Source organism: Myotis yumanensis, unplaced genomic scaffold, assembly GCF_028538775.1.
Source record: "Myotis yumanensis isolate MYYU_CA2020_CCGP unplaced genomic scaffold, mMyoYum1.0.hap1 SCAF_14, whole genome shotgun sequence".
Classification (NCBI taxonomy): Eukaryota; Metazoa; Chordata; class Mammalia; order Chiroptera; family Vespertilionidae; genus Myotis; species Myotis yumanensis.
Window position 1 is genome coordinate 12,977,022 of NW_027223765.1, and position 27,050 is coordinate 13,004,071.

At 42.1% G+C, this 27,050-nt stretch overlaps 1 protein-coding gene across 2 annotated transcripts in view; it reads left to right on the top strand.

Annotated features, from left to right (window-relative positions):
- Positions 1-27,050, top strand: part of OSBPL10 (oxysterol binding protein like 10) — a 214,289-nt gene that overhangs the window by 79,483 nt on the left and 107,756 nt on the right. The window contains exon 4 of one of the 2 annotated variants that reach the window (XM_070391824.1): positions 26,673-26,864. The exons of the other annotated variant lie outside the window; for it this stretch is intronic. Within the exon in view, the coding sequence (XP_070247925.1) occupies positions 26,673-26,864 (192 nt within the window). The remainder of the gene's footprint in view (positions 1-26,672; positions 26,865-27,050) is intronic. 2 annotated transcript variants of the gene reach the window in all.

The following is a 27,050-nucleotide window of genomic DNA, read 5'->3' on the forward strand; positions in this document are numbered from 1 at the left end:
CCTATATTGACATCCCCGCTCTGTCAATTATGTGTTGAACAGACCTGCTCAGTTCCTCTTTCTTCTTTCTGCCTTTCTGTCCTCATCTTTGAAATGATGACTTCTCTCTTCTAAAAGTTGTCACAGGTCTTCTCGAGCAAGATAACTCGGGAGAAAGTCAGTTGCTGGCATGAAGTGCCTGGAGGAGTTAGGGACTCAGTGGCACATTCTCACTCAGACTGCTGCTTGGCAGTCCGGCCTCTTGACCACCCTTGGAGCTTTGACCAACCCCCTCAAGGAAAACAAGTCTGCTTTTTAACCCCTTTGTGGTTATCTGTCTGTTCTCAGATAGGCTCCATTATTTTCAAATGGCCACATCAGAGAACTCAGGGTCATTGAAAATCAACAGAAGTCTATTTGGGGGGTGGGTGGGGAGTCAGAGAAACTCACCAATACTGTTGTTTTCGAATTACTGTTGACCTGTGGGAAAACTGGGATAACGAGGACAATGGTCAAGTGATTAAAAACCATTTAAGGACATCAGACTTTGCAGATTTGTTTCATTGTCTTTCTTCTGACCAATTAAGAGAACTTTTAAAGATGAAGCTTGATAGAAACTTATTGCATTTTCACTATTCTTTGATTTTTCACATCTAGACATGGAAGGTGGATTCACTTGTGGGGGTGACTCATAAGCTAAGTGGGAAGTTCACGAATCTGCTCTGATGCTAACTGGGCATTAGTACAGTGTCCCTGGGCCTTCAGCGCCAAAGGATAAATGTGTGACATGTGGTGATGATGATCACTTCCCCTTTAAGTAGAGACTTTCAGCCATTATGCAGTGGCCAGGTGGGGGTGAGACAGAACTCAAGACTTCCCTTTTTGGCTCAGCTGCTATCTGACTGGCCCCTTCCATCCCCACCACAAACATACTCTTATTATGAATTCACTGGTGACAGCTTGTGAATGTGTATGTGTTTTCCTGCCATAATGGAAATAGCATTACTTTTTTTTTTTTTTTTTAATAGCATTACTTTTTAAATTGTAAATATTATCTGTTACTAAAGGCCCGGTGCATGAAATTCATGCACTGAGCGGGGGGGGGGGGGGGGGGGGTATCCCTCAGCCCAGCCTGAAATCTCTCCAATCTGGGACAACTCGAGGGATGTTCGACTGCCTGTTTAGGACCTAAACTGGCAGTTGGATACAGGGACCGGGCCTAAACCGGCAGTCGGACATCCCTCTCACAATCTGGGACTGCTGGCTCCCAACTGCTCGCCTGCCTGCCTGCCTGCCTGCCCCTAACTGCTTTTACCTGCCAGCCTGATCACTCCCTAACCACTCCCCTGCCAGCCTGATCAACGCCTAACCACTGCCGGCCCGGTCGCCCCCAACTGCCCTCCCCTGCCAGCCATCTTGTGGCTGTGGCTGCCACCATCTTTGAGGGCGTGGCAGTCAATTAGCATATTCCCTCCTTATTGGCTGTGGGCGCCACCATGTTTGCAACGGTATGAGGGTCAATTAGCATATTCTCTCTTTATTAGATCAGATTTTTAAAAATTCTGAATGTTACCTATGCACAATATAAAACACTCAGAGGATAGGAAAGTATAAAGAAGGGAAAACCTCACCCCAAACTCCAGCCTCACACCTAATCTCTGATGATACCATTGGGTGTACATCCTTCCAGACACGTAGCTGTGTGGATACATAGAAAGAGATCACATGATTCCATTCGGAGGTCCAGACCTTCCAGTCTTTTTTCTGTATGTGCATATGCACAGAAATCACACATGCTTGTTTTCATGAGTAGCTCACCTCTCCATGAGGATAGACATAAGACCAAGCTTTGGCACAGGTCTATTCTATGTATTTGGGTGTGTTTTTTTTGGGGGGGGGCGGGGGGTAGTTTTTTGTATCTTTAAAATTAGTGTGCATGGCCTGTTTCTTAGAACATTTCTGGGATCACCTTTATGTTTTGTCTTCCAGCCCCTTTCTCATTCCTCATTCCTTGCCCTGCCCTTGTTTACAACCAGATGGGAAGTTGAGGAACCAAAGGGACATTTTTACTGGTGACTTACCCTTCTCATAATATGGAAAATGTAGCTTTTTTCCCCATCGAAGGGAAAATTAAGGAAATGTAGGTATTTGCAGCATTTGAAGTAGTTTATAACATTCATTGTACTTGAAATCCTTTCTCTGGGTTCTTGGGCCCCGGGCCTGACTCTATCCTTGCATTTCCTACTTTGGGCTCCAATGATTGGTTCCCTGTCTGACTCCTGCATTTGACTGTGTGCTCTCTGAGAGCAAACACTTAACTCCATTCACTTAGGAAGACAGGAGGGAGGTCCCAGGGACCTGTTGGTGTAAAGAGTTTGAAGACACTGTAGCTAGATCACACAGGTGTGTGGTTAGGGCTCCATGTCAGCTAATTCTAAATTAAAATGTAAATTTCAGGGTACAGTCTTATGCAGATTTGGTCATGGAAAAATATGATTGCCTAATATAGGACTTTAAATTCATTATAAGTCTTAGGAGGTCTTGAATGAGCAGCGATTGCTGCTGAGTTTCAGGGAGTGTATGCATAAATATTCATGCCTGAAGCTGCCCACATCACTGGTATTTATCTTTTTCCCCCAGTCCCCTAGAATGGCATACTAATTCATGTGAGACATCAGGGTATTAGAGCACTGTCTGCTCCCTGTAGCCTTGGGGAAGCTAATGCCCAGAATGGACCTTCCCATTTAAAAAAATATATATTTTTATTGATTTCAGAAAAAAAGGGAGAGGGAGAGAGAGATAGAAACATTGATTGGCTGCCTCCTGCATGCTCTCTACTGGGGATTGAGCCCACAAGCTGGGCATGTGGCCAGACAGGGAATGGAACTGTGATCTCCTGGTTCATAGGTCGACGCTCAACCACACTGGCCGGGAAGACCTGCCCATCTATAATAGTAAAAGCGTAATATGCTTATTAGACTGGACAGCCGAACAACCTTCCGGATGTCCTTCTGGACGAAGCTGGAGCTGCGAGGGCTGAGGCAAGCCACTGCGGCTGTGAGGGCCGAGCCCCTTGCATGAATTTTGTGCATTGGGCCTCTAGTGTTTATATAACTTTCCTGTGGCAGCTGACACTAGTGATGTAGGTAGTTCCTGACTCATTTCCCCTGCTTTTGCCACAATATTGTTAACCTAGCGATGTGGGGTCCAAGTAGAGCATGGTGGGCATTGCACAGTGAGAAAGGAGGCTGGAGAGTGATGAGCTGGCCTGTGTTAGCTCTGGCCCAGAGAGTGTGCTCTGTGGGTGCTGTCTGTCCCCAGAGCTGTGTGCTGGGCTGAGGGCACAGAAATGGGTGGGTCCAAAGGCCCAATTGGTGACCCCACCCCTGGTAGCTGGGTCGCCAGGTGCAGACAGCCCTGTTTGGGGACATTCCAGACTTTCTTTATTTGGAGAGGCCTGGGGAAGGTGCGAACTACTTCTGGGGAATTAGAAAGCAGGAGGTGGTGGTGGTGGTGGGGGGGGGGGGGGCGGATATAAGGGGTGGGGAATTTTGTGTGTTCAATCCACAGCCAAGCGTGAAGAGTGAGGAGATTTGAAGCTACTGTTTCATTGTCTTCCCCGCGCCCCCCATCTCCATCCTCTCCTGATAGTGAAAGTCTATAACTTCCCTGACTCTCTGCCGCCCTGGGGTCTAGCTGGGGTCTGAGCCAGAGGGCCTGGGAGAGGTGCTTTGATATCTTGGTGCGGATGTATTACAACAGGAAGCACCTGCTTGCTGAGCCGAATCCAGCGACATCGGTAGAACCTGAAACCATTTGGTTGTGAGGGACTTGAGATGCCATCTAGTCCAGTGTCTTGTCCCCACTGCATCTCACTGTTTACACAGGAATGCATACCAGAATGCTTACTGTGCTAATAATGAAGGAACATGGGTTGCTTCTCCTCAAAACAATACCCAATTTTAATCGCCTAGGGAGGGCACTGCCGGTAACTCATTGACTGAATGCTGAGAACTTTGGTGGCAATCTGACAAATGATACGGAATACCTCTCTTGTATGATTAAATGGATTTGAAGCCTCTCAGAACAATTTGGAAGAACTCAGAAGTAATAGGGTGATTACAAAGTGGGAAGGCATTCCAAACTCCCTTTTTCCACTTGTCTAGAAACAGTAGATGTAAATAATAGGACAAGAGGTCGGTTCTAACACTGTGTGGTCCAATATGCAGGCCTCTAGCCACAAGAGAGGTACTTTAGATTTATATGAACTGAAATTAAGGTTTAAAATTCAGTTCCTCCATCTCAGCCATAGTTCAAGTATTCAGTAGCCACATTTGGCCGGTGGCTGCAGAAATGGACAATTCAGCTATAGAACATTGCCATCAGCACAGAAAGTTCTCTTGGGCAGTTCTGATAAAGCTACAGGGACTGCTTTATGGTTTCTGAGGAGGAGTTCACCAGTGTCTAGCTTTATCTCTGGTGCTATGGACAGGTCCCCTCCCCTTTAAATCTAAAAAGGCTGGCTGATGCTCCCCGACCTTTCTCTCCTTCTTCCGCTCCTTCCCTACCTTCCTTTCAGGAGTTCTGGTCCACCTATGGCCTTGACATTAAACATCTTGATCACTCTCACTTCTCCAATTGCCTCATCTGTGCAACAGGGACGTTGACCTTACTTGTCTGAAGGCAGGAACTGGTGTTCTCTTGTGGTCAGATTCTGCTACATGCTCACTCCACTGCAGCTGTTTGCCAAGGAAACATCGGGTTTGAGCTTTTGTGAAGAGCAGAGGAGCAAGGGAATGTTGCTGGTGGTGGGACTCCCTGGCTCCAACAACCTTTCATAGCACCCTGCTTCCTAAGACGAAGTCCAAGACTTGACCTTGGCATTGAGTGCCCATCACATGTTAGGTCCAGTTTGTCTTCCTCCACCTTCATGCACTCAGTGTTCTAGGTGAGCAGTTCCCTAGGCACACTGTGTACTTTCACACTTCCATGCTGTTCCCTCTGCTAGGAATGCCTTTCCCTCTCTGTTCTTCATGTCACAAATAGCTACGTGGCCTTCAAGGCTCATATACATCTGTGATGCCTTCCTGACCTGCCCGTTCAGAGTGGATCTTCTTTCTTCTGTTTTCCCATCTATACCAGGACTTACCTGTATTACAGCGCTTCTCCTGGGGGCGGGTGGTGGTGGTATGCAGGCCTCAGCCCTCTTTGTTGACTGTGCCCTTAGCACCCAGGACTGCAGGGAAACGATGGTTGTTTCTTCCGTACCTGCCGCTGCCATGACAAGTGGCAGACATAAACCACGTAGTGCATTTTAATCACTCAGTAAATGTCAACCCTGCTTCCTCCTTCCTCACTCCTTATCAACAACAGTAGTGGTGTCAGCTTTGGGTTCCTTAAAAAACTAAATCCAGACTATCACTTTGTTTTCCTGAGGTTGAATTGTGGGTTGTGGTGAAGAGCACGTCTGCTGTGCTCTTACTGTGCAGCCAGGCACTGAGTCAGTTCCCATAGGGGTGTTGGGCCAACAGAGTTGCCCTGCCAAGTTGGGCCTCACGAGTTGACCTCCCTGGGAAATGGCCAGTATTGGACTGCCCAAGGCTGTGTGCACGGCTTGCAAAGTGGAGTATTTCTGGTAAATAACTGAGTCTCTAAAATAATCATTTACCTACTTAAATAATCAAACATTAAAATTGGCCCAGCTGGTATGGCTCAATGGTTGAACATAGACCCAGGAACCAAGAGGTCACTGGTTCAATTCCTAGTTAGGACACATGCCCGTGTTGAGGGGTTAATCCCCAGTAAGGGGCATGCAAGGAGGCAAGTGATCGATGATGTTTCTCTCTCATTGATGTTTCTATCTCTCTATCCCTTTCCCTTCCTCTGTCTCTAAAAATCAATTTAAAATAATTTAAAAAATTGATGAAAAATGTAAGGAAAAAGAAGGATGTGCAAGCTATACCATAGTGGAACCAACTAACCAACCTGTTAAGACAAACAAAAAACAGAGCAAGTCAACACATACACATGCATACATTCATACATACCAGCACATACATGTCTTTGGAAGGACACAAGGGGCTGGTAACAGCAGTTTGCCCTGGGAAGGAAGGGGGTCCTGGGGACTTAAGTGTTGAAAGAAAGTAGCAATTAATTGTACCCTTTGGTACTATTTGAAATTTCACATCGTACATTGTTTGAATAATCATATATGTAATTTTATACACACACGACATATATATATATTAAACTAGTTATTCAAATGGTTAAATTTTAAATTTGTAAATTTAAAGAAGTGGAGCTGAGGTTGCTTGGCTGTGCCTCTGCTCCCTTAGGCCCCTGTTGAGTTTGGTCCTTGATCTGTAGGGGGAAGCTGTTCACCCACCAGGCAGTCACTGATTAATCTGCTCCTCATTATAGTCTTCACATGAAAGTCTTAAAACCAAACGTCCTTGAAGATACTCGATAATTCCAGATTCCTGCCAATTCAGATGAGGCTTCTATTCTTCTTACTCAGAATTGATTTTAGTTGATGTGGTTTGAAGTGTGTAAAGTTTAATGCTCTTTGGGGGAAGTGCTCCTTTTCTCCCCCCGCCTTTTTGTGTGAATGAAACAGCGTTTGATGATGCTCGTTGTGTGGCCTCATCCATAGCGGAAGCCTTCGGTGTTGGGGTAGCTGGCTGGTGGCCGAGTTATTGCCCATTGGGTTCTGTATCTTGTGAGCAGAACTTCTCCGTCTGCGACCACAGTGATAGTGAGTGACTCTGGACGTAGCAGGGGTTACTGCTGCCCACCTGAAAGCACCTGTAGAAATTTCTGTGTCTCAAAAAATTCAATGTGTACATCTCACTGCTCTCTCTACCTCATACTATACCAGCCTGGTTTCGCATTTTAGGAAGGTTTTATTTTCTTTCCCCAAATTGTTGGGTGAAAAGCAAGATGAGTCACATCTCTCACTGAGAACCTGAGGACATAAAGTGCCCCAGGTTGAAAGCAGAGCGTCTTGTGGGGACTCTGTTTTCTGTGTATCGAGTCTTTGGGGGAAACAGAAAACGATGGTTTTAAGCTTGATTAGCTCCAAGTAGGTAAAGTTGGACAAGCTCATCTGAGGGTTTCCTCTCCCCTCGGCTCTGTCTTCCTGCTGTCTGCGGTTAGGCATCTCTCCTTTCATGTTACAGGAAGCTTGGTGCCATGTTTCCTCTAGGATTTTTCACAGATAATTACCTTTTGGGTACTCAAAATTAAGTGGGAACCATCCTCCTCCTAAACACACCATCAAATTAAGTAAGTAAAACACAATTTAAGAACAGCTCTTATTAAAACAATAAAGTTTGGGGACTTTTTATTGTCTTAATAAAGTGTAACCATTTTTTAAAAAATTTAATTTTTAAATATATTTTTATTGATTTCAGAGAGGAAGGAAGAGGGAGAGAGAAATGGAAACATCAATGATGAGAGAGAATCATTGATCAGCTGCCTCCTGCGCACCCCGCACCAGGGATCAAGCCCGCAACCCGGGCATGTGCCCTGACTGGGAATCCAGCTGTGACCTTCTGGCTCATAGGTCTATGCTTAACCACTGAACCACACCAGCCGGGCTAAAGTGCAACAATTTTATGTAACTTCTCAAGCATAATTTTTATGTTAGGCTGCTAGGTATTTGTGCTCCCTAGGATGATGATCTTAGGCACCAACATCCCCAACCGCTCTTGCCCATGCTACAAATTTGTTGATCCTATTCTGTACTGCAAACTTCACCCCCTTCATCTTCTCTTCAGCCTCTTTAAACCTACCCTTGACAACCTAGTTATCAAGAAGCCCATTTGGCGTGAGAATACAGGGACATTTTCAATGCAACCCTGAGTTCCATTAGTAGGTTGGCACCCACCTTCAGGATCTCTTCCCTCTGAATCTTCCGTGGCCAGGTCAGCAGCTAGAAAAGGTTGCTGATGCCAGGAACCTGTATTTAGGATATTTATTTTTCATTCATTTACTTGGCAGCTTATCTTAATGGAATCGCCTTTTGATCTCTCTTAAGCCCTGTCGCTTGGAAGATCTGCATACCTCTTTGGATTCAAAAGCTCTTTGTCTTGAGCACTGGACAACAGGCATTTATAAACTGCCTACTGTGGGCAGTGCACTGGCCTTGTTATTCTCTCCTTTATTCTCTCTCCTTGTTATTCTATGCTTTTAGCATAGACACTTGAAGTTCCTAGATTCTCATGTATTGATGTAAAAAATATGAACAACAGCAGAAAACTACTTTGATCCCATGGGAGTAATTTGTTCAAATGCCAAAAAGCATGTTCTTCTTTCTTAATAATATGATAAATGGTGCACTATAATTCATAAGTTCTTCCATGTGTATCACCCGATACCAGGGTTTCTAAGTGTTGGCATTATTGATATTTTTAACCAGATAAGTCTTTGCTGTGAGAGGCTGTTCTGAGCACTGTAGGATGTTCAACAGCATCCCTGCCTCTACCCACTAGATGCCAGTAGCATCCCTGCCCAGATGTGACAACCTAACAAGTCTTCTCATTTTTTCAAATGTATCCTGGCGGGGACAAAATCACCCCGAGATGAGAACTACCACCTCATACAATTCCCACAACAATCCTATCTGATAGGCATTATGTCCATTTTACAGATGAAGAAACCAAGGCTCAGAAAGGTTAAGTGGCCACATGGCTAGGACATGCAGAGGTGAGACTTGAAACCATCCCCATGTGGTTGGCTCCTCATCTGAGGCTCTTCTGTGCCCCCAGCTGCTGGGAAACGGTTTCAGTGTATAGGGCGAAGCAGGGCCAATGGGTTTGTGCTGCAGCGGAGCTTTTGCTCTTGGGAAAGATCCTGTTCTCTTGCCAGCTGTGTGACAGCCCATCCATCACGACTCTGAGACTCCTGGGCATCTCCCCCAGCGAGGGAGGCAGCTGGGAAGTGAGAGAGATTTCAGCAGTGAAGCGAGAATGCTCTCACTGTCCCACTCCACCGGGCCAGCTCGGGGGCAGGGGGGCGGTGGGCAGGAGGGGGTCTCCAGGCCCAGCCATGAAATGAAAGGGATCCCCAAATTTGCAGCCTGTGCCAAGATTCTGTATAAATCTGAGAAGAGCTGCGTGGCACCTCTGGCATGTGTTAGTGCTGATGAGGCAAATCATAAATTCCTGAAGTTCTATTCCCCCCATGCTCCGGGCTTCACTGGCAGAGTAGAGAAGAGACAGGAGAGAATGTTCGCTTGAGGAGGAAGCTTGACAGCTGGTGAGCTGTGCCGGGCGAGCAGCACTGGCAGGGCTCCGGCTGGACCTCCCGGCCTCCTCATGGGCTGCAAGCACTCGGCCATGGTGAGGACCCACAGCAGCGCCTCCTCCTGCCTCAGCCCACTGTGGGAGGACACGGACAGAGGTTCTTGCCAGCTCTCCCACCCCTGGTCGGCTAAGGTAAATGGGGTTCCAGGACCTGGGGAGTGCGATGGAAGGGGTGCATTTACTCTTCAGCTCCCCTTCACGTCTCTTTGAGGAAGACTCGCTTCTCCCTAGACGTAGGCCCCCAGGATATCTGGATATCGGTTCATTGTGAAGCCATAAATATTCTTTCCCCCAGTGGGATGTATAGTACAGACTGGCCACACTTGAGGCGCTTTTGGAATCTGATTTTTGAAATACAAAAGAATATTACCAGCATCGATTGACTTTGAAATAAGAAAGAAAAGAATTCCTGTCTTTTAGGAAGTTTTTCTGCAACTTTCGATATTGACCTCAGCCAGTGGCTTTGATTTGCTGGCTTTTGAAGCCAGCTTGGTTCATCATGTCGTTAGTGCTTTTCCTCCTTTCAAATATCAAATAATATGCAGACACAGTGTTAGTGGGTGCAGTGCAGGATTGAGAGTCTTCTGACGGTTCTACCATTGGCCTTGACCTTGAGCTATTTGTTTTTTTTGTACCTCAGTTTCTTAGTCTGTAAAGTAGATGGAACATTTCCCCTCTTGGGTTTCACAGGGATATCGCAACTTAAGCAGATTAATACTTTTAGAGAGGCTTACTTGGAGTAGCTGTTAATATCATAATTATACTGATGACAAATAGAATAATTGCTTGTTTTCTATGCTGAAGGTAGCGTGAGAGTGATCTGGGTGTGCTCTACTTCTGACCTCTTTGTTCTTGCAGGAAGAGAAAGAAGAACATTTTGTATTGTTTTTTAGAGAGAAAGGAAGGGCGAGGGAGAGAAATATTGATGTGAGAGCAAATATCTACTGGCTGCCTCCTGCACACCCCCCTAATGAGGATCGAGCCCGCAAACTGGGCATGTGCCCTGACCCGGAATTGAACCGGTGACCTCTGGGTGCACAGGATGAACACCCAGTCAGCTGAGTCACACCAGCTAGGGCTAAGCAGTTACTCTTCATTTCCCCCTTCTGAGCTCCTGGCAACCACCGAGCTGCTTCCTGTTTCTGGTTTTACCTATTTTGGATGTTTCATATTAATGGAATCATACAATATGCGACTTCTTGTGTTTGACTTCTTCCATCCAGCATAATGCTTTTGAGTTTCAGCCACAGTATTACATGTATGAGGACTTTCATTCCTCTTTATGGCTGAATAATGTTCCATTTTATGGATTTATGACAATTTGTATATCCATTCATCATGTGATGGACATCCGAGTTGTTTCTACCTTTGGGCTCTTGTGAATGGTGCTGCTGTGAATTTGTGTCCAGGTATTTGTTTTAGTCCCCGATCTCACTTCTTTTGGGTAAGATGTTAGTCTTATTCCTCACTCTCTAGGTTGTAAAATAATTTACGTTGAGGCGGTCCACATACGTCATGGAAGCTCATGGTTGGAATCCACACATTTTGCTTCCACAAAGCACTTCTCTGCTTTATATTGATTTTGGTCACAAGCCCAAAAAATAATACATGGGAACTGTTTTCACCGGTAGAGGGTGATTGGTGCGTTGTTACAGGAATCCTAGTTCAGCATCTTACATATATAGTGTAAAACATAAGACAGAAGCTCATCGGTCTTGTCACAACTGCTCATGGGATAAACAATCTTTTTCTGCTCTGCCTGTCAGCCCATCTTAATTCCACAGCCCCAGATCCCAGAGTCCCTGTCATTACCTCATCCGCCTTGTCTGCTCAGATAGCGCATCTGCACTCTTGGCTGCCGTCTTTGTTTGGTTCAGAACGGATGGCTGCCAGTGATATGGGAGTTGTTAACCGTATGACTACCATGAGCACTGGGCCTATGTCCTGAGGATACCCCGTTATGAAGTCTTTTATCAGTTATGTTCTATTTGCCGTGTCTAGATTGGGCCCTTGCCTGGCAGTTTATCTCTATATTCCTCAGTATAGTTCTTGAAGGATTTGAGGAGGAAATGAAATTTGATTGGTATGCGAACTAGGCCTTCAGTCTATAGAGAGTAAATCTGGGTGGGGAAGAAAAGGAGGACCAGCAAATGTCACAGATGACAGATGAAAGCAAGCATACCATTCTGGTTGCTGCCCGGCATCCTGTGAAACAGTGTGTACCTGTTATTTTAGGTAGGTTCCCCCAGAAAGTGAAGCCTGGGTGTAGGAATGTGATTCTAGTTGAGTGGAGTGGGGAGACCAGACCAGGAAGAGTGAACTAATGGAAATTGACAAAGGTACCCAAAATGTATGCTGTTGTCCTGGTTATGCCTTGGGCAATGAGAGCAGAACCGGTCGGTCACCTTTGTGGTACCATGTAGATTGTGCTTTAGAATTCTCCACCCATGTAAGAGGATGTCATTATTTATCCACTGGCTCCCCTGTCCCATTGGTCAAGGGTTGTCCCATGCGGGAGTTATCTCTTTCTTGCTTTTCTAGGTTTGCTCTTGTACCTGTCTTGTACTTGCTCTTGAAAGTGGGTTCCCATTGACTTTTTGAATTGGTTTCCATAGAGCAGCTCCAGGTCAGAAAGCAGGAGGTAAATAGTGCAACTGAGGCCTGGTGTGCTGGGTGGGGGCAGGTAGAGGGTGGAGGAATGGGTGGCATCTGTAATAGTGTCAACAACAACAAAAAAGTGAGTTGAGAGGATGTAAGGCAGGACACACACGTTTCTGTCACATGGAATTTCCGTATTCCTCCTCCTGTCTTTTGGTGGCCACTGTTTCTTTCTCTCTCAGAGCTTCAGAATATCCAGAATTGATAGTACCCGTGGGAGCCATGGGGCTTTTCTCAGCCTCGCTCTGTGCAGAGGCCCTGTGTTTGTCCCGCTCCTCTTGACCTCTTTTTTCCCTCTTCTCATTATTCATTTTGATGGAATTAGTAGGCAGGTTGATCTGTTAGAGATAACACCATTAAGTCTGTTAAAGCTGTAGGAATCCAATTAGATTGTAATCAGACCAAACTCTTTTTTTTTTTTTTTAAAGGATAATTTGGTCTCCAACAGGTGGTAGGGTCTCTGGAGACAGAAATGAGGAGAAATCGTTCTTGTCCTCTCATGCAGGGAACAATCAGATTTTAATTTTCTACTTCATATGCTCTGGCCTCTGTGATGACAGGACAGTAATACACTGACTCAGAAGCATTTTTGAGTCCGTGTTTCTATAACACCTGTCAACTTTGCATCTCCATGTCCTGGAGGATCAGACCCTCCTTCTCCCTGTGCCCGGAGTATGAACATAGAGCTGACCTGTGAGACAATACCACTTCTCCTGTGCTGAGCCAGTGAGCTTATAGAAACTGCTTTCTTGCAGCTCACACATTGGCCATCAGGCCTCTCCAGGGTTCTACAACCTTACAACTGAGACTCCAGGAGAAGTCCTTGTAGCTGATGATTTGGAGACACGGTCCCTTAATCAAAAACAGTTGGCTAAATCAAGGAATCATAAGTGTGATGTATACAGACCTTAACCATGTGTGCCATTTTAACTTAAAATCTTCACTCACCAACTTTTAGATGTAGTTCCAAGGCCCTGTCATCAAGTGTGGGTTTGCTGGTAGGAATTCTGCATCTTTTCTTATAGAAAGCATATCTCTAATGTATCACCTCTCATCTCCTGTTTTGGTTTCTTTAAAGAGCAGGGCAAACTCATTACAGAACCCTCCTAGTTTTTTTTTTTTTGTGTGTGTTTTTTTTAAATAAATGGTTTCTGGCTTTTTGTAGTTATCATGCCCACATGCAATTCAACAACAATTTTTAGCAATTAACTTTTATTGTTATTTTTCAAGTCATGCAATTTAGTTTCATAAAGATTATTATTTTTCATATTTATATTTTATCAATTTATTTAAACTATGCAGTTACAGTACAGTAATAAGTGTGCAAGCATAAGCAGAGTGGGGACTAAGTACAGTTGGCTTTTGCCGACCTTTAGCTAAGCTGGTGAGAGCAGAAGTGTGTAGGCATAATCAGGGGAAGCTCCAAGCCATGAGCAGTCAAGGGGGGTTATGGAAGGAGTGAAAAGTGGTGAGAAATCCAATTAGTTCATTAAATTGAGGACATTGAGAACATCTGTAGCTTTTCAGATTCTGCTACCTGATACCCTGAGATTGGGCAATGCAAAAATCCTCACCTATAAAATGGTCTACACCTCTTTGGGGCTGCTTCTAATGACTCCACCCACATCCTTTCTGCATGGAAATTACTGGCACCCATGGGAATTCTGCAGGCTTCCAGCTTTGCCAGATACTCATTTGATATGGTCCAGGTCCTGCAAATTTCAGTGTTTGGAAGTACAGGGACCAGATTCTTTATTTTTTAAAACATATGTGTATTGATTTCAGAGAGGAAGGGAGAGAGATAGAAACATCAATGATGAGAGAGAATCATTGATTGGCTGCCTCCTGCACACCCCACACTGGGGATCAAGCCTGCAATCCAGGCATGTGCCCTGACTAGGAACTGAACCTTGACCTTCTTGTTCATAGGTCAACGCTCAACCCCTGAGCCACGCTAGCTGTGCTGTTATTTGTTTTTTTGTTTTGTCTTTAGGGACCGAATTCTTAAACCACTTACACTTCTATTGATTTTCTGTCTTAAGTTCTTTGGTAAAAATTGAGAGATCTGAGAGTGAGGTTTTTTTCCTTTGTGATCCAGAAATTAGTTGTTAGCAAAAAATAAAAAAATCGGTTGGCTCTGTATACTTGTCAAGTCCTGTGTCTGGATTCTGAAAAATCCAAGACACACACACTCTAAATTCCTTTGAGCTTTAAGTATAAGCCTAGCTTAGTGCTAGCATAAGCCTGTGAACCTACAGTTTATTTCTGCTTTGGTAAGAAGTGCCCTAGGGAGAATTAGGGAGGGTCATAGGAGTACTAGTATATCTGTGTGTGTGTGTGTGTGTGTGTGTGTGTGTGTCTTACATACATATAAAATGTGCAGCAGAGAAGAGGAAGGCAAATATCTATCACTTCAAAGGTTCTGGTCACATATAGTATTTTCAGGAAAATTTCCTAATCAACACGTAGGCTTATAAGGTTTCTGCAGCTTCCTGTGGCTATCAACCCCCCACGTATCATTTACCCAGATCCCCTGAGTTTTTAGCAAATCTTGCATTTCCGTCTTAACCTCATCAGTAATGCCAGGCTGGGAAGAAGTAATTAGTGGGCTTTATTCCCCAGATCCTGGAGGATTCTGCGTGCAGCCAAGGCACATTGACAATTGATGTGATTTAGTTTTTCAATGTGAAGCTTTTTCGAAACACAAGTAGGGAGAGTCCTTTGAGCTTCATGCTTTTGTGCCTGAGCATTTGGGAAGGAGATAATGATCTCTGAGCTCACAGGGGCGCCTCTGTCAGAGATTAGTTATTGATTGTAAGAAAATCAGATTTGCTTCTTGAAATGTTCTGTCTTAGAATTGCACTGGGGCATCTCATCCCCACGGCTGGTTTGACCCCCTGGTAGGTGACAGAAGTTTAAACATAAAACAAGAGCCCCTTTCCCACCACATTAAGCAGCGATCATTTATAGAATTCCTTGACATGCGTCTCCTTTTGTTCTGTGATTCATTTCTGGCATGAAATATCTTCTGGGCCGATCACGTTGAGATGTGGGAAGAAATAGAGACTGGAATAAATCATGAATTGCCCATCTTCAGGGCCTTAGTAATACTATTTTACCGTGAAAATGATCCAATAGAGATGATACATGCTATGTAGACATATGTAAATTGTATGCAAATGACAATGTAATACCTGAATATGGCCCTGAGGGAGAAGCTTATTGGAACCCATTGTTCTAACTGGCTCATCATTCTGAGTGTCTGAATCAGTCCCAGGAGATACCAGGTACTCTGGCTTGCCTAGCAGTTGTCTGTAATTTCTCATTCAGAAGCTCATCTTTCTAGTCTGTTACCTCTTTGACCTCAGCTCGAGTGCTCTATGCCTTGCTCACGTCCACCCTGGCCATGCTGTCTTCCTTGCTCAGACACCCCAGGGTCTTGGCACCTGTTGAGTTTCTGAGAACACTGTCCCCCAGATGTCAGCGTGGCTCACTCCTTTGGTTCATTCTGGTCTTTAAATCAGCTGCCACCATTTCACAAGGCCTTCCCTGGCCACCTATCTAAAACTGGAAAGCCCTCCCACCTTTCTCTGTCTCTGCTTTATATTGCTTTTATATATTATCCCTGCTTTATATCATCTTATATTATCTGAAATACTTTATATTTTACTGATTTATTTATTTTTAATCTCTTTGCTTCACCAGAATGCCACTTCCATGATGGCAGGGATATTGGTCTGTTTTGTTCATTGTTATAGTTCAATTGCCTGTCACGTAATATATGCTCAAGTAATACTCGGATCTCTGAATAAGGTGTGCTGGTTGCCTCTTGGACATTTTGTGTTTACTTATAATTAAGTGTGGGTGGTATCATTTCCAAACTCTTCTGTCTCTTAGAAAAGGAGAGGAGAAACCAATGAGTCATTGTTGGTGTTCTTAAAATTAGGTTTCAAGGGGGGGAACAGTAGTTTAACCAGTGGTTAAAATTGAGGGTGGGAGATTTATTGCTCTCTCAGTATTTATGTTCATAGCATTTGCAAGGTGAGCCCAGGTCTCATTGGTTTACGTTCCATAGGGTACACTGTGGCTAGAAACAGTCCCTGGCCTAAGGAAGGTCACAGCCTAGGCCAGTGATGGCGAACCTTCTGAGCTCGGCGTGTCAGCATTTTGAAAAACCCTCACTCAACTCTGGTGCCGTGTCACATAGAGAAATTTTTTGATATTTGCAACCACAGTAAAACAAAGACTTATATTTTTGATATTTATTTTATACATTTAAATGCCATTTAACAAAGAAAAATCAACCAAAAAAATGAGTTCACGCGTGTCACCTCTGACACGCGTGTCATAGGTTCGCCATCACTGGTCTAGGGGAAGACAGTAACGCATGGATAAACATTAAGTGTTATGAGTGTGACCTGCATTTTATCTTTAACATCTGTAGATATAACGTCCATCAAACTTTGCCCTTGTTGTTATAGATAATTGATGAAGAAAAACATTTAAGTAAATGTATTTTAGCCCCATGTATTTTAGCCTTAATGAACTTACTAAGTATTTGAGAATTGGTATGCTGTATGGGACTTTGTTTGATATGATAAAGTAATTGTCCCCCCTCAGTTCCAACTAAGCTATCCGCCATGGTGGTCTGTAAAGAGTGACTTTTTTGGAGCTCAGTTGAAGAGCGTGGGTGACACACCTCTTGCAAGGCAGTGCAGTGTAGTGGCTAAGAGCATGGACCCGGGAGCCAGCTCTCATGGACTTGAATCCCAGCTGCATTATAAACTAGCTGTGAGACCTGGGGAAACATATTGAGTCTCTCAATGCCACGTTTGCCTCATTTGTGAAATGGACTTTATAGTACCTACTGCATGGGATTATAAAGAGGATTAAATGGTTTAAGGTATCTATATATATAAAAGCCTAAGCGACCATCTGACCATCCAACCAGTAGCTATGATGCGCACTGACCACCAGGGAGCAGATGTTCAACACAAGAGGTGCCAAGCTGCGCTGACTTGGCAGCTGCGGTTGGGTAACGCACCTGGAACCAGAGAGGAGGGAGCCCGATTCCGGGGTGCATCACCCGAGAACCGCCCTCTGGGACCCCTCGGGGGATGTCAGAGAGCCGGTTTCAGCCCAATTCCTGCAGGCCAGGCCCAGTGTATCTATATATATATTACTTAAAACAGCTCATGGCACATAGTATCATGTGTTAGCTATTGTAAATATATTTATAATTAAAGTTGTTACCATCATTATTGAATCATGGCAGACTCATCAGTCCAAACAAGGCTATCTCTTAAAAAATGTTTTTTATTTTTTTAATTGAATATATTGGGGTGACATTGGTTCACAAAACCATACAGGTTTCAAGTGTACAACTCAACAAAGTAAAGAATGTTCCTTAAAACTCTTATAATTGTTTTCCTTTCTCTCCTGCTCCCATTTTTCTTGTTTCTGTTAGCATCAATTCCCTGAATATGTGTGGCAAGCAGCCTGCTGGCCACGAGTTTGACATGCTTGATGTATGGGTTTTGTTTGCCTAGCATGTGTTTTAAATTGACATAACTGGTATTGTTCTGCAGGTGTTAATCATTTACAAAATTAACAAAAAAATTTTAAGTTCTTACCCAAGGGTATTTTTCCTATTGATTTCTAGAGAGAGAGTGGAAGGGAAGGAAGAGGGGGAGAGAGAGAAACATCGATTGGTTGCCTCCCCCACAGCCCTTACCAGGGCTGGGGAACCTGCAACTGAGGTTCATGCCCTTGATCAGGAATAGAATCCACGACCCTTTGGTTCACGGGCCGACACTAACCACTGAGAAAAACCGGCTAAGGCTATTATTTTTTAAACTTGTCTAACTCAACAGTATGTTTTCAGTTTGTCGTAAGTACCTCTTAAGTCATTACTTCTAACTGATGTATGTATATTGTTTATTGTATGAATAACCTACATTTTATTTATACAACTTATTACTGATGTACATAAAAGCGAACATTCTTGCATATTCAAGTGACTATGAGCATGTTTGTTGGGTACCTGCCTAGTAGGAAGCTTGAGAATCATAGGAACATGCATACATATTTCACTAAATTCTGCTGGCTGTACCAGTCTATTCCTGGTAACAATGCAGAAGGTTCCAGTTCCTTTGTGTCCTTGGTGTTATTTTACACTTTAATTTTGGCAAATCTGGTGGGTGTAGAATCTCCTAGTTACTTTAATTTGTGTTTCTGTGATATTCTTGGTAGTCATTCATGTTTCTCCTTCTGTATATTGCCTGTTCTTATTTTTTGCCCATTTGATAGTGCTTTCTGACTTCCATAGGAGCTCCTTTTATATTATAGATATTAATCTGTCTTCTCTCAGTGCCCATAATTTGTTAATTTTGTCTAAAGTGTCCTTGTTGAATGGAAACCCTTCTTTACAATATGGTTGAATCCATCAAATGTTCATCTTGTGATTTGTGCTATTGGCTTTTTTAAGAAATGCTTTCCTACATACAGAATTACGTAAGATATTCTGCATTTTCTTTTGTTAACTTTGTAGTTTTATTTTTTACATTTTTATTTTTTTAACTTTACTGGTTTATGGTAATATACCAAGTTCTCTGTAATATACCAAGTTCTCGTGTATACATAAATGCTTCTGTAATATACCAAGTTCTCATGTATACATAAATGCTTTTATGCCCTTTATTCTAGTTTTTACTTTAGTCACTTGTTCCTGCATGAATACTATATAATCACCATGGCCTTGTTAATATTTTGTATCTGGTAATAGGATGAGTCCTTCTCCTTTTTCAAAATTAATTTGGCTCTTCACAAATCTTTATTATTCCATTCATATATTAGAGTAAATTTGAGTTCTCAAATTCCTGTTGCAATTTTTATTAGAATAATTATATATGAACTAACATCTTTATAGTATTAAGCTGTCCCATTAATTAATCTGATATGTATATTTTCATTTTCTCAATTCCTCATTGATTTCTTTTTATAAATTAAAAAATATACTTCACAAAGCTTGTATGTATTCTTATTGGATCAATACTTATACATCATAGTTTTTGTTTGCTGTTGTGAATATCTTATTTTCTACTGTATTTCCTGTTTGGTTATTGGTGATACAGAAGAATGCTATTGACTTTCCTAAGTTCATATATCTGCCAATTTTGCTGGACTCATTAGTTTTCTTTTTTTGTAAAATGATCACATCTATGCTCAATGACATTTTCATTCCTTCTCTTTGTCTTTCTATCTCTTCTTTTTTTCTTGTCCTATTTTGTTTATAAAATTAAAAGCAATGAAGCTAAAATCTCTATATCAATTATGGTGGTTACTCTAGGTTTTTGACGTGTAACTAAATTAAGAAAACTTCTTTCTAGTCTTGTTTTCAGATTTTTTTCCTGTTAAAATGGCAGTTTAACATTAAAAAGTCTTGTTTCATGTTATTTAAAAACAACATATATGAAATAAAATTATTTTCTTTGAGGGTTTGCAATTCCAAGAGAATATAATACACAGTTATCCTGTTTTCAAAAGAGTGTTGTGTGTATATTTTTTTGATGATAGGTGAGTGGGTTGAAGTTTTGGGTAAGAGGAAAGGTAAAAACGAAAAAATGTACGACAGATATTAGCTTTCCTCCTTTCTATCAAATGTTTTAATGTCTGCCTTGTGTCAGACACTGTCGTAAATGACTAGGTCCTCATTCAGTTGAGAAGGGCCACCTGGAGGGGCTGAGTCTTGAATCAGGCTTTCTTAGTTGAATCTTGAGTGAAATTTGTCATTTGGGTCATACTTTTGTATGTTTTATTTTACCTTTTTGAGCCTGTAGTTTTTAGATCTGTAAAAAGAGGGTTAGACTTGAGGTTCCTTCTAGCTCTAAAATTCTCTATTTCCACAGCATGAGAAATGGGTGAATTATGGTCAGTAGAAAGAAACAATCTTCACACTTTCAGAATAAAGCGTAGAAAACGAATCTTGGTACTTGGAACTGCAAGGTCCCAAACAAAGGATGTGGGTGGAAGGTGCAAAAGCTGAAGGTGGATGTGTGGAAGATTTTGAAATTGGCACATGACTCCTTCCAAGTGAATCTGGAAGGTGAAAAGGCTGGAGGAAGTGGGGGAGGAAAGGGTGGTGTGTGGTAAGGGGGCCAAGTGCACGAGACCAAGGCGTTCAGTCCATTTGGGACCTTCCAGTTTGACCTAGACAGAGGCTGGGCCGGAGTGTGGGTTAGGGACCCGGGAGTGGTGGGATAAGCTGTTGGAGAAGAGTCAGAATACTTTATCTGGGGGCTGAAAATGTTGCGAGGAAAAACAAGGCAAAAATATTACATTTTCTTTTCCTCTATTTGCAAGAAATGGAAATATATGCATTTGCTTGCACCCATCTTCCAAAGATCGGGCATTTGTGTGTATAATCATGGTTTTGGGATGATATGTTTATAAGCTGGCTAGAGACTGCTCTCTGGGGAAAACCACTTTTTTTTCTTTGCACACACATTTGCTCACACTTCTGTGTGTGTATTTTAAGAGATGATTTGCATAAAGTTATTGGAAAATGTTCAGGATATATTGAAGATTTGCAGATGACAAAGGAAAAATTCTCTAGCCTTGGAAATTCCTATTTCTGCAAGAAAACAGGTATTTGGAAAAGAGAGCTAAGTATAATTTTGAAACTTAAACATGAAAATGAACTTGGAAAAGGTCCCAGTTTTAAAATTGTAATTTCTACTTTAGGTCTGTTTTAAGCTTGAGATAGCGGAATATTAAAGAACACCACCAAACAAACAAACAAGGCAGGGTAAATGAAAAGTCCATATGATGCTATTTAAGCAAAATAGTAGAATGGACTCATTAAAAATAATACTCCACATTTTATTCAGATGTTGACTACCAGGAAAATGGAATTCTGAATAATTTTAAGGCACTGAATATACTATTTAAAAAATTGTTATGCCTTTCCTTTTTTGTTGATTTTGAGGTATGCTTACTTTTGGAAGAAAAGGAGTAAATTAGTTTCTGTGCTCAGTTTTCACATATATAGAGATGGTACATTAATTTTTCTTAGAGGAAGAGAGAAGGAATATAATGAAATGTTTTTAGTTGGTTAAATTTGTTTTTTACAATAAATAACCAGGCTGGCTTGACTTTCCGGCCTCCCTTGGGCTATTTTATTCTGAAATATAGTCTTTTCCCCCCCTTCACTGTGAAAAAATTCAAGGAAGTGAAGAAAATATGCTCCAAATTAAATATCATTTGGATGCTGTGACAATTAATTGACCCTCAGTTCTTTTTCCCAATAGATCAGTTTTGTATAGTAGAAGTGGTTGCCACAAATGTATACTTAAAGTATTTCCCCCTTCTTTTCAGCTTTTTAATTTGAGCTTCAGCAAGCCTATTATAAACTTTTGATACATGTTCTAAGAAATTTTTTAGGACCAGCTAATTATTTTTTCAATTTGGCGTTTTGTATTTTATTCTAAAATACTAATGGGAAATTGCCCATTACTTATTTAAAGTAGTTTTTTTTTTTTTTTTTAATCTTTGGTACCCATGTAGCATTGGAATAAGCTACAGGCACTTTGTGTTCTGCAACAGATTGGTTTTTGAAAATGTGAATTCATATTTTAAATGTACTTTTTTCCTGAAGCAAACTGTTTTTAGTAATTAGAATGATTACTTTTAATTTATCTTAAAAAAAGTTAAGGAAGTACTTAAGGCTATGTCTTCTTAAGGCACTGTGGACAAAAACAACCTTTAAGCCTGGCCAGTGTTGCTCAGTGATTGAGTGTAGACCTTTGAATCAGGAGGTCAGGGCTCGATTACCCTGTCAGGACACATGCCTGGGTTGCAGGCTTGATCCCTAGTAGGGGACATGCAGGAGGCAGTCTATTGGTGATTCTGTCTCATCATTGATGTTTCTATCTCCCTTTCCCTTCCTATCTCTGAAATCAATAAAAACATATTTAAAAAACAACCTTTAAGTCCATATAGTATTTGACTCTAGGGCTACTTACCCCTTCCACTACACCTGAAGGCTTCATTTTTATTAATTTTATGAATGATAATGACAGTCACTGCATGCTTACTATGTGGCATGTGTTTACCTACCTCTTCTCAGTTCATTCTCCAATAACCCAATGAGGTACTAATAGTAAAATGTTATCAATGAAAATACCACCTTACCTTCCTAGGCTACACAGCTCATGAGTGGTAGAATCCAGATTTGAACCCAGGCCACTGACTTTAGAAACGGTATACCTAATCTCTCCCCCACACTGTCTTGTAGGATTAGATCCTCCTGCTACTCTTCTAGACAGTGGGATGCTATGGGAGCCTTGGATAGTCCAATTGATTCTGCTCTAAGCTTCCCAGACCAGACTTCCTGTCTCCAGCTCATGGTGTGATTTCCCTTGCTGAACATATTCTTTCTAGTACATCCTTTCTATTTCCAGTCACACCTTTTCCTCATACCAGTTTTGGCCACTAAATACCAAAAGTACGTGTGTGTCCCTTCCTCAAAATCTTTGGGAATTTATGAATCCACTGAAGAGTGTAGGGACAATCCAAGAGCTTGGTAAATATCATAAAACCTGCCCTAGCCGGTTTGGCTCAGTGGATAGAGCTTTGGCCTGTGGACTGAAGGGTTCCAGGTTCAGTTCTGGTCAAGGGCACATACCTGGGTTGCGGGCTCGATCCCCAGTAGAGGGTGTGCAGGCGGCAGCCAATCAATGATTCTCTCTCATCATTGTTGTTTCTATCTCTCTCTCCCTCTCCCTTCGTCTCTGAAATCAATAAAAATATATTTAAAAAAATATCATAAAACCTGCTTGCATGTTGAATGCCTGAGCGTCAGCACTTGATCTTCCCTGCTACCACATTCTCTGCTTAGGCACCACCCCATTTATCAGGCAGCCCCAAGGGGTGACTCTCCTAGGGAAGGGGTGAACCTTATTCCCGAATAGAAATGGTTACCCTTGACTCAGTATCTCCCGCAGATGGCACACGTGGCATTTCTAGTCACCCCTTAGAAATATTGATGTAAATATTTGGAGCAATCGCCTGCCATGTTGTTCCTCAAACTCTGACAATAACTTTATTTTAGATTAGTAGCAAGAATAAGTGTTTGACATTTAAGCACAAAACCTGGGCGTTTTATGTAGGTTGTGTTTTGGAAAGACCCCACTCGTTTATAGTGGTGGCAGTTTGCTGCCTTTGGTCTCTGTTTGTCCTGGTGCCTGATGACCTATGGGATTTACCAAGACTGAGACTCTTGCTCATTTTACTCTAAGAGGAGGTCTGCATGTGAATTAAACTGTGAGAATCCCACAGTGAATGGGAAATTAAAGGGTTTTCCACTCAAATTTACTGCTTGTGAATTCAAATGACAGCCATTAAATAATGATCATGGGGCTAGATGTCCACAGTGGAATAATTTGGCTTCTGGGTGGATTTCTTGATTTATTGCCATTTATGGTGATATTGTTCCAAGCAGAGGTGCCCGCTGTTGCCAGAGCTGTTCTCATCTCTTAATTTCCGATGGGTGCTCATTCTACTCAGAATCTGGAAGTATTTTCCCTTCTCTAGTCTTATAATTTAATTGCTGAGCATATAGGTTCTCCAGAAAGTATTAAATTATATTTTGGGCTTCCTCAGCACTTTTGATCCGATAGAAAATAAAGAGCAGATCAGTGACTGCTTATGATTTTGTGCTAAGTGATGTTTTAACATTTTAAAAATCAGTAAGGCCTTCATCGATCAAGTATTAAGTGATGTAAGGAAAGAAACAAACTTTAGCCATGCAGCTCCATGATATAATTTAAAATTCATGATGCTTTTTAAGGGTCAATATTATCATTTCTGTTTTAAAGATTAGGAAATTGATGATTAATCAGACAGCTTAAATAACTCTCCCGAGGTCACACAGCTAGAACCTGGGGGAGCTGGGGGGAGTGAAATTTGTCGGTCTGGCTTCAAAGCCCAGTGAAAAATCTGCCTTTTCTTGGGTTGGAACCACCTCCCAAACAATGAAAATGTATTTTAGTAAACTCTTAATGCTTTGGCAAATTCACTGTCATTACAGGATTAAAGAGATAGTGTCTTTCCCCCTCCACACTTCGAGTGAAAAGATTGGGGCTGTAAGTAGATGATTGCTGTATTTGACTGTAATCACAGCATATGTAATTCTGAGACCACAGATTTCTCTAGTTACCTAAGGTTATTTAAAATCAATACACTGCTTCCCAACTTTATCTGTATTCTTATTATGTCCAAGTTCTGGCCTGGAGAACCTTTACAAGCTACTGTGGCATTGCAGGGTAATGTAAAATTCTGATTTCTATCCTCTCTCCAATCTTTTGGTGATTTTTAAAATTATAGGCCATTAACATGAACAGTTTTTAGAGCTGTGACTGTTACCCAAGGCAGGAGGCTTACACTGCTTCAAACATCCTGACTCTCTGAGGTCCTCATACATTGCTGCCATGTCTCTCTGTCTTCTTCACCCTCAGAATAGCCTCCCATGATGAAGTCAACTCCTGTCGATTTTCTGGCTGTATTGCCAAATTTAGCACCTTGTATGCACTCCCTTTGTGTGTGTATGTGTGTGCCTTTCAGTCTTAGTGTCTTATATCTCTAGCAATACCATAAACATCTGTGGTGAAACGCATCTCATATTTCTCCTTGTATATACTCCCATTGGCGCATAGTAGGTATTCAGTAAATATCTGATATGTTGGCATGAATCCAACATATCCTCTAACTGCCTTTTCTCAAGTTTCAATGAGGTACAGGGGCATTTAGAATGTAAGTTTTATGTGGAAATTTTAAAAAAATCGGATAGGTACTATATTCACATGGTTCAAAATGAAAGAATATAAAAATAAACTATACAGTGAAAAATCTCCCTTTCCCTCTGATCCTACTCTGTCATTTTCCATATCTCCACAAATAAGTGTCAGCTTTTTTAGTTTTGTGTGTATCCTTCTAGATTATTTTTTTTGTATTTTAAACAAATGTCAATAAAAATACTCAGTCTCCACATTTTGATGCAACTCGGCATACTATAGAATAGTTTTGCACCTTGCTTTTTTCACTTAACTATATAGTTTCAGATATTCCACTCCCCCTTCCCCCACCAACTCAGAGACGTTTATTATTATTCTCTTACGTCTTGGTAGTATTCTATTCAGTAGGTATGCCATATTTTATTAACCTGGCCCATACTGATGGGATTTTGGGTTGTTTGTCACACTTTGCCATTAAACATGGGATATATGCCATTTCACTTGGGTGCAGGAGTATTGGCGGGTACAGTCCCAATCAGGGCATCCCTGGATCACAGGGAAGTGCAATCATAACAGCTACAGGTACTGCCAGATTGTCCTCATCACAGGTTTTTGCTACCTTATGCTCCCACAAACCTGTTTGTCTGTGGTCCTGTCCACAGGTGGTATACTCAAACTTAGGGATTTTTGCCAATCTTCTGAGTAGAAGATGGTATCTAAATGTGGCTTGAATTTTACATTTATCTTATGAGTACAGTTGAACATGTTTTCATATGGTTAAGGGCCATTTATCTTTTTTTGTGAACTGTCTACATCTTGCCCTAGTTTAATTAGTTTACAGTCCTTATCACTTCCTAGGAATTATATTCCTAATTATAAATGAGAATGATGAGCCTTTTGTCTGGGAAACAAGTTGAAAATACTTTTCCTAGTTTATCATTCGGCTTTGTTGATGGTGGGAGTAAATCTTTAAAATCTGTTTGTTTCCCATGCAGAAATTTTCAGGTTCTTAGGTACTCAAACTTATTGAGTTTTTATTTTTTTTATTTATGGCTTTTGCATTTGGAGGTGTTAGACCTTCACTACCCCAAGGCTACACATTTTCTTCTAGTTTTTTTTTTAATCTCTTTGATCCATTTGGGGGTCTGTGATCTGAGAGGTGAACCCAGTTTTGTTTTTTCAGATGGCTGCCCAGTTATCGCAGTACCACGTTTTAAAAAAATTCATCTCCACTAAGTTGAGGTGCCATCTTCACCAAACACTAAGTTGCTATTTGGATTATTTATTACCATAGGATAAAATATAAGCACAGCATTAACAAATGGGGATTACTTGGTGGATAACAGTACACTCATTTAAGCAGCAAACATGTATTAAGAAATTAATAAACAATAAATTAATGAATAATAAATCATGTGCCAGGTTTTGGGGATATAAAGATGAGTTTGACAGAATATCTTAAGAAAGTAACTGGTCAATGAATATAATCTCAATGCAGTGGAATAAGAGCAGCGGAGAGACTGAGACAGACAGGGAGACGCTCCACGCACCAGAGAACACCGAGCTGAGTCTTGAAGGTTCATCTGACGTTTGCCGGCCAGGAGGGGAGGACATTCTAGGAGGAGGGGCCAGTATGTGCAGAGGTGCAGGTCCGGGAGAGTCCATGGTGTTTGCGGAGACTCTGAGTAGCTCTTCATGGCCGTAGTGTGGGGCAGGAGACACAGTGGGGGTGAGATCAGAAGGCTAGTTAATAGTCTCTTAGGTGAGTGAGTGTGAGCAAGTGTGGGAAGGCATGTAGTGTTGTTATACCACCCCCGTGCCTTCATTTCTCCAAACAGATGAAGGGGAACGATTAAGAGGTTCAAAATAAATGGAAGCCAACACTTAGCTGTGTTCTGCACGTTGGATGTTGAGTTTTGACACCTGTTGCTTATTCTAGACTACTCCAAGCTCCCGAAGCCGAAGTCTCACTTTGCTCCCCCATGGAACACCCAATTCTGCGTCTCCCTGTAGCCAGAGACACCTCGGTGTGGGGGCCCCCGGTGTTGTCACAGTCACGCATCACAAGTCGCCTGCAGCTGCCCGAAGAGCCAAGAGTCAGTATTCCGGCCAGCTCCACGAAGTCAGAGAGGTAGGCTTTGCTCTCCTACGAGCGTGAGTGGCCCATGGGAGTTGCGGGCTGTGACTGTTTCTCTGCCAACTTCTCTTTCTTTGTATCATCTTGATAATGAGAGAGAGGACCAGCAGCTAATGTCCCATCCCCACAGCCATGACAGTCCCTCCTGGTTTAAAAAAAGGATTTCTGTGTTTCTTAGGT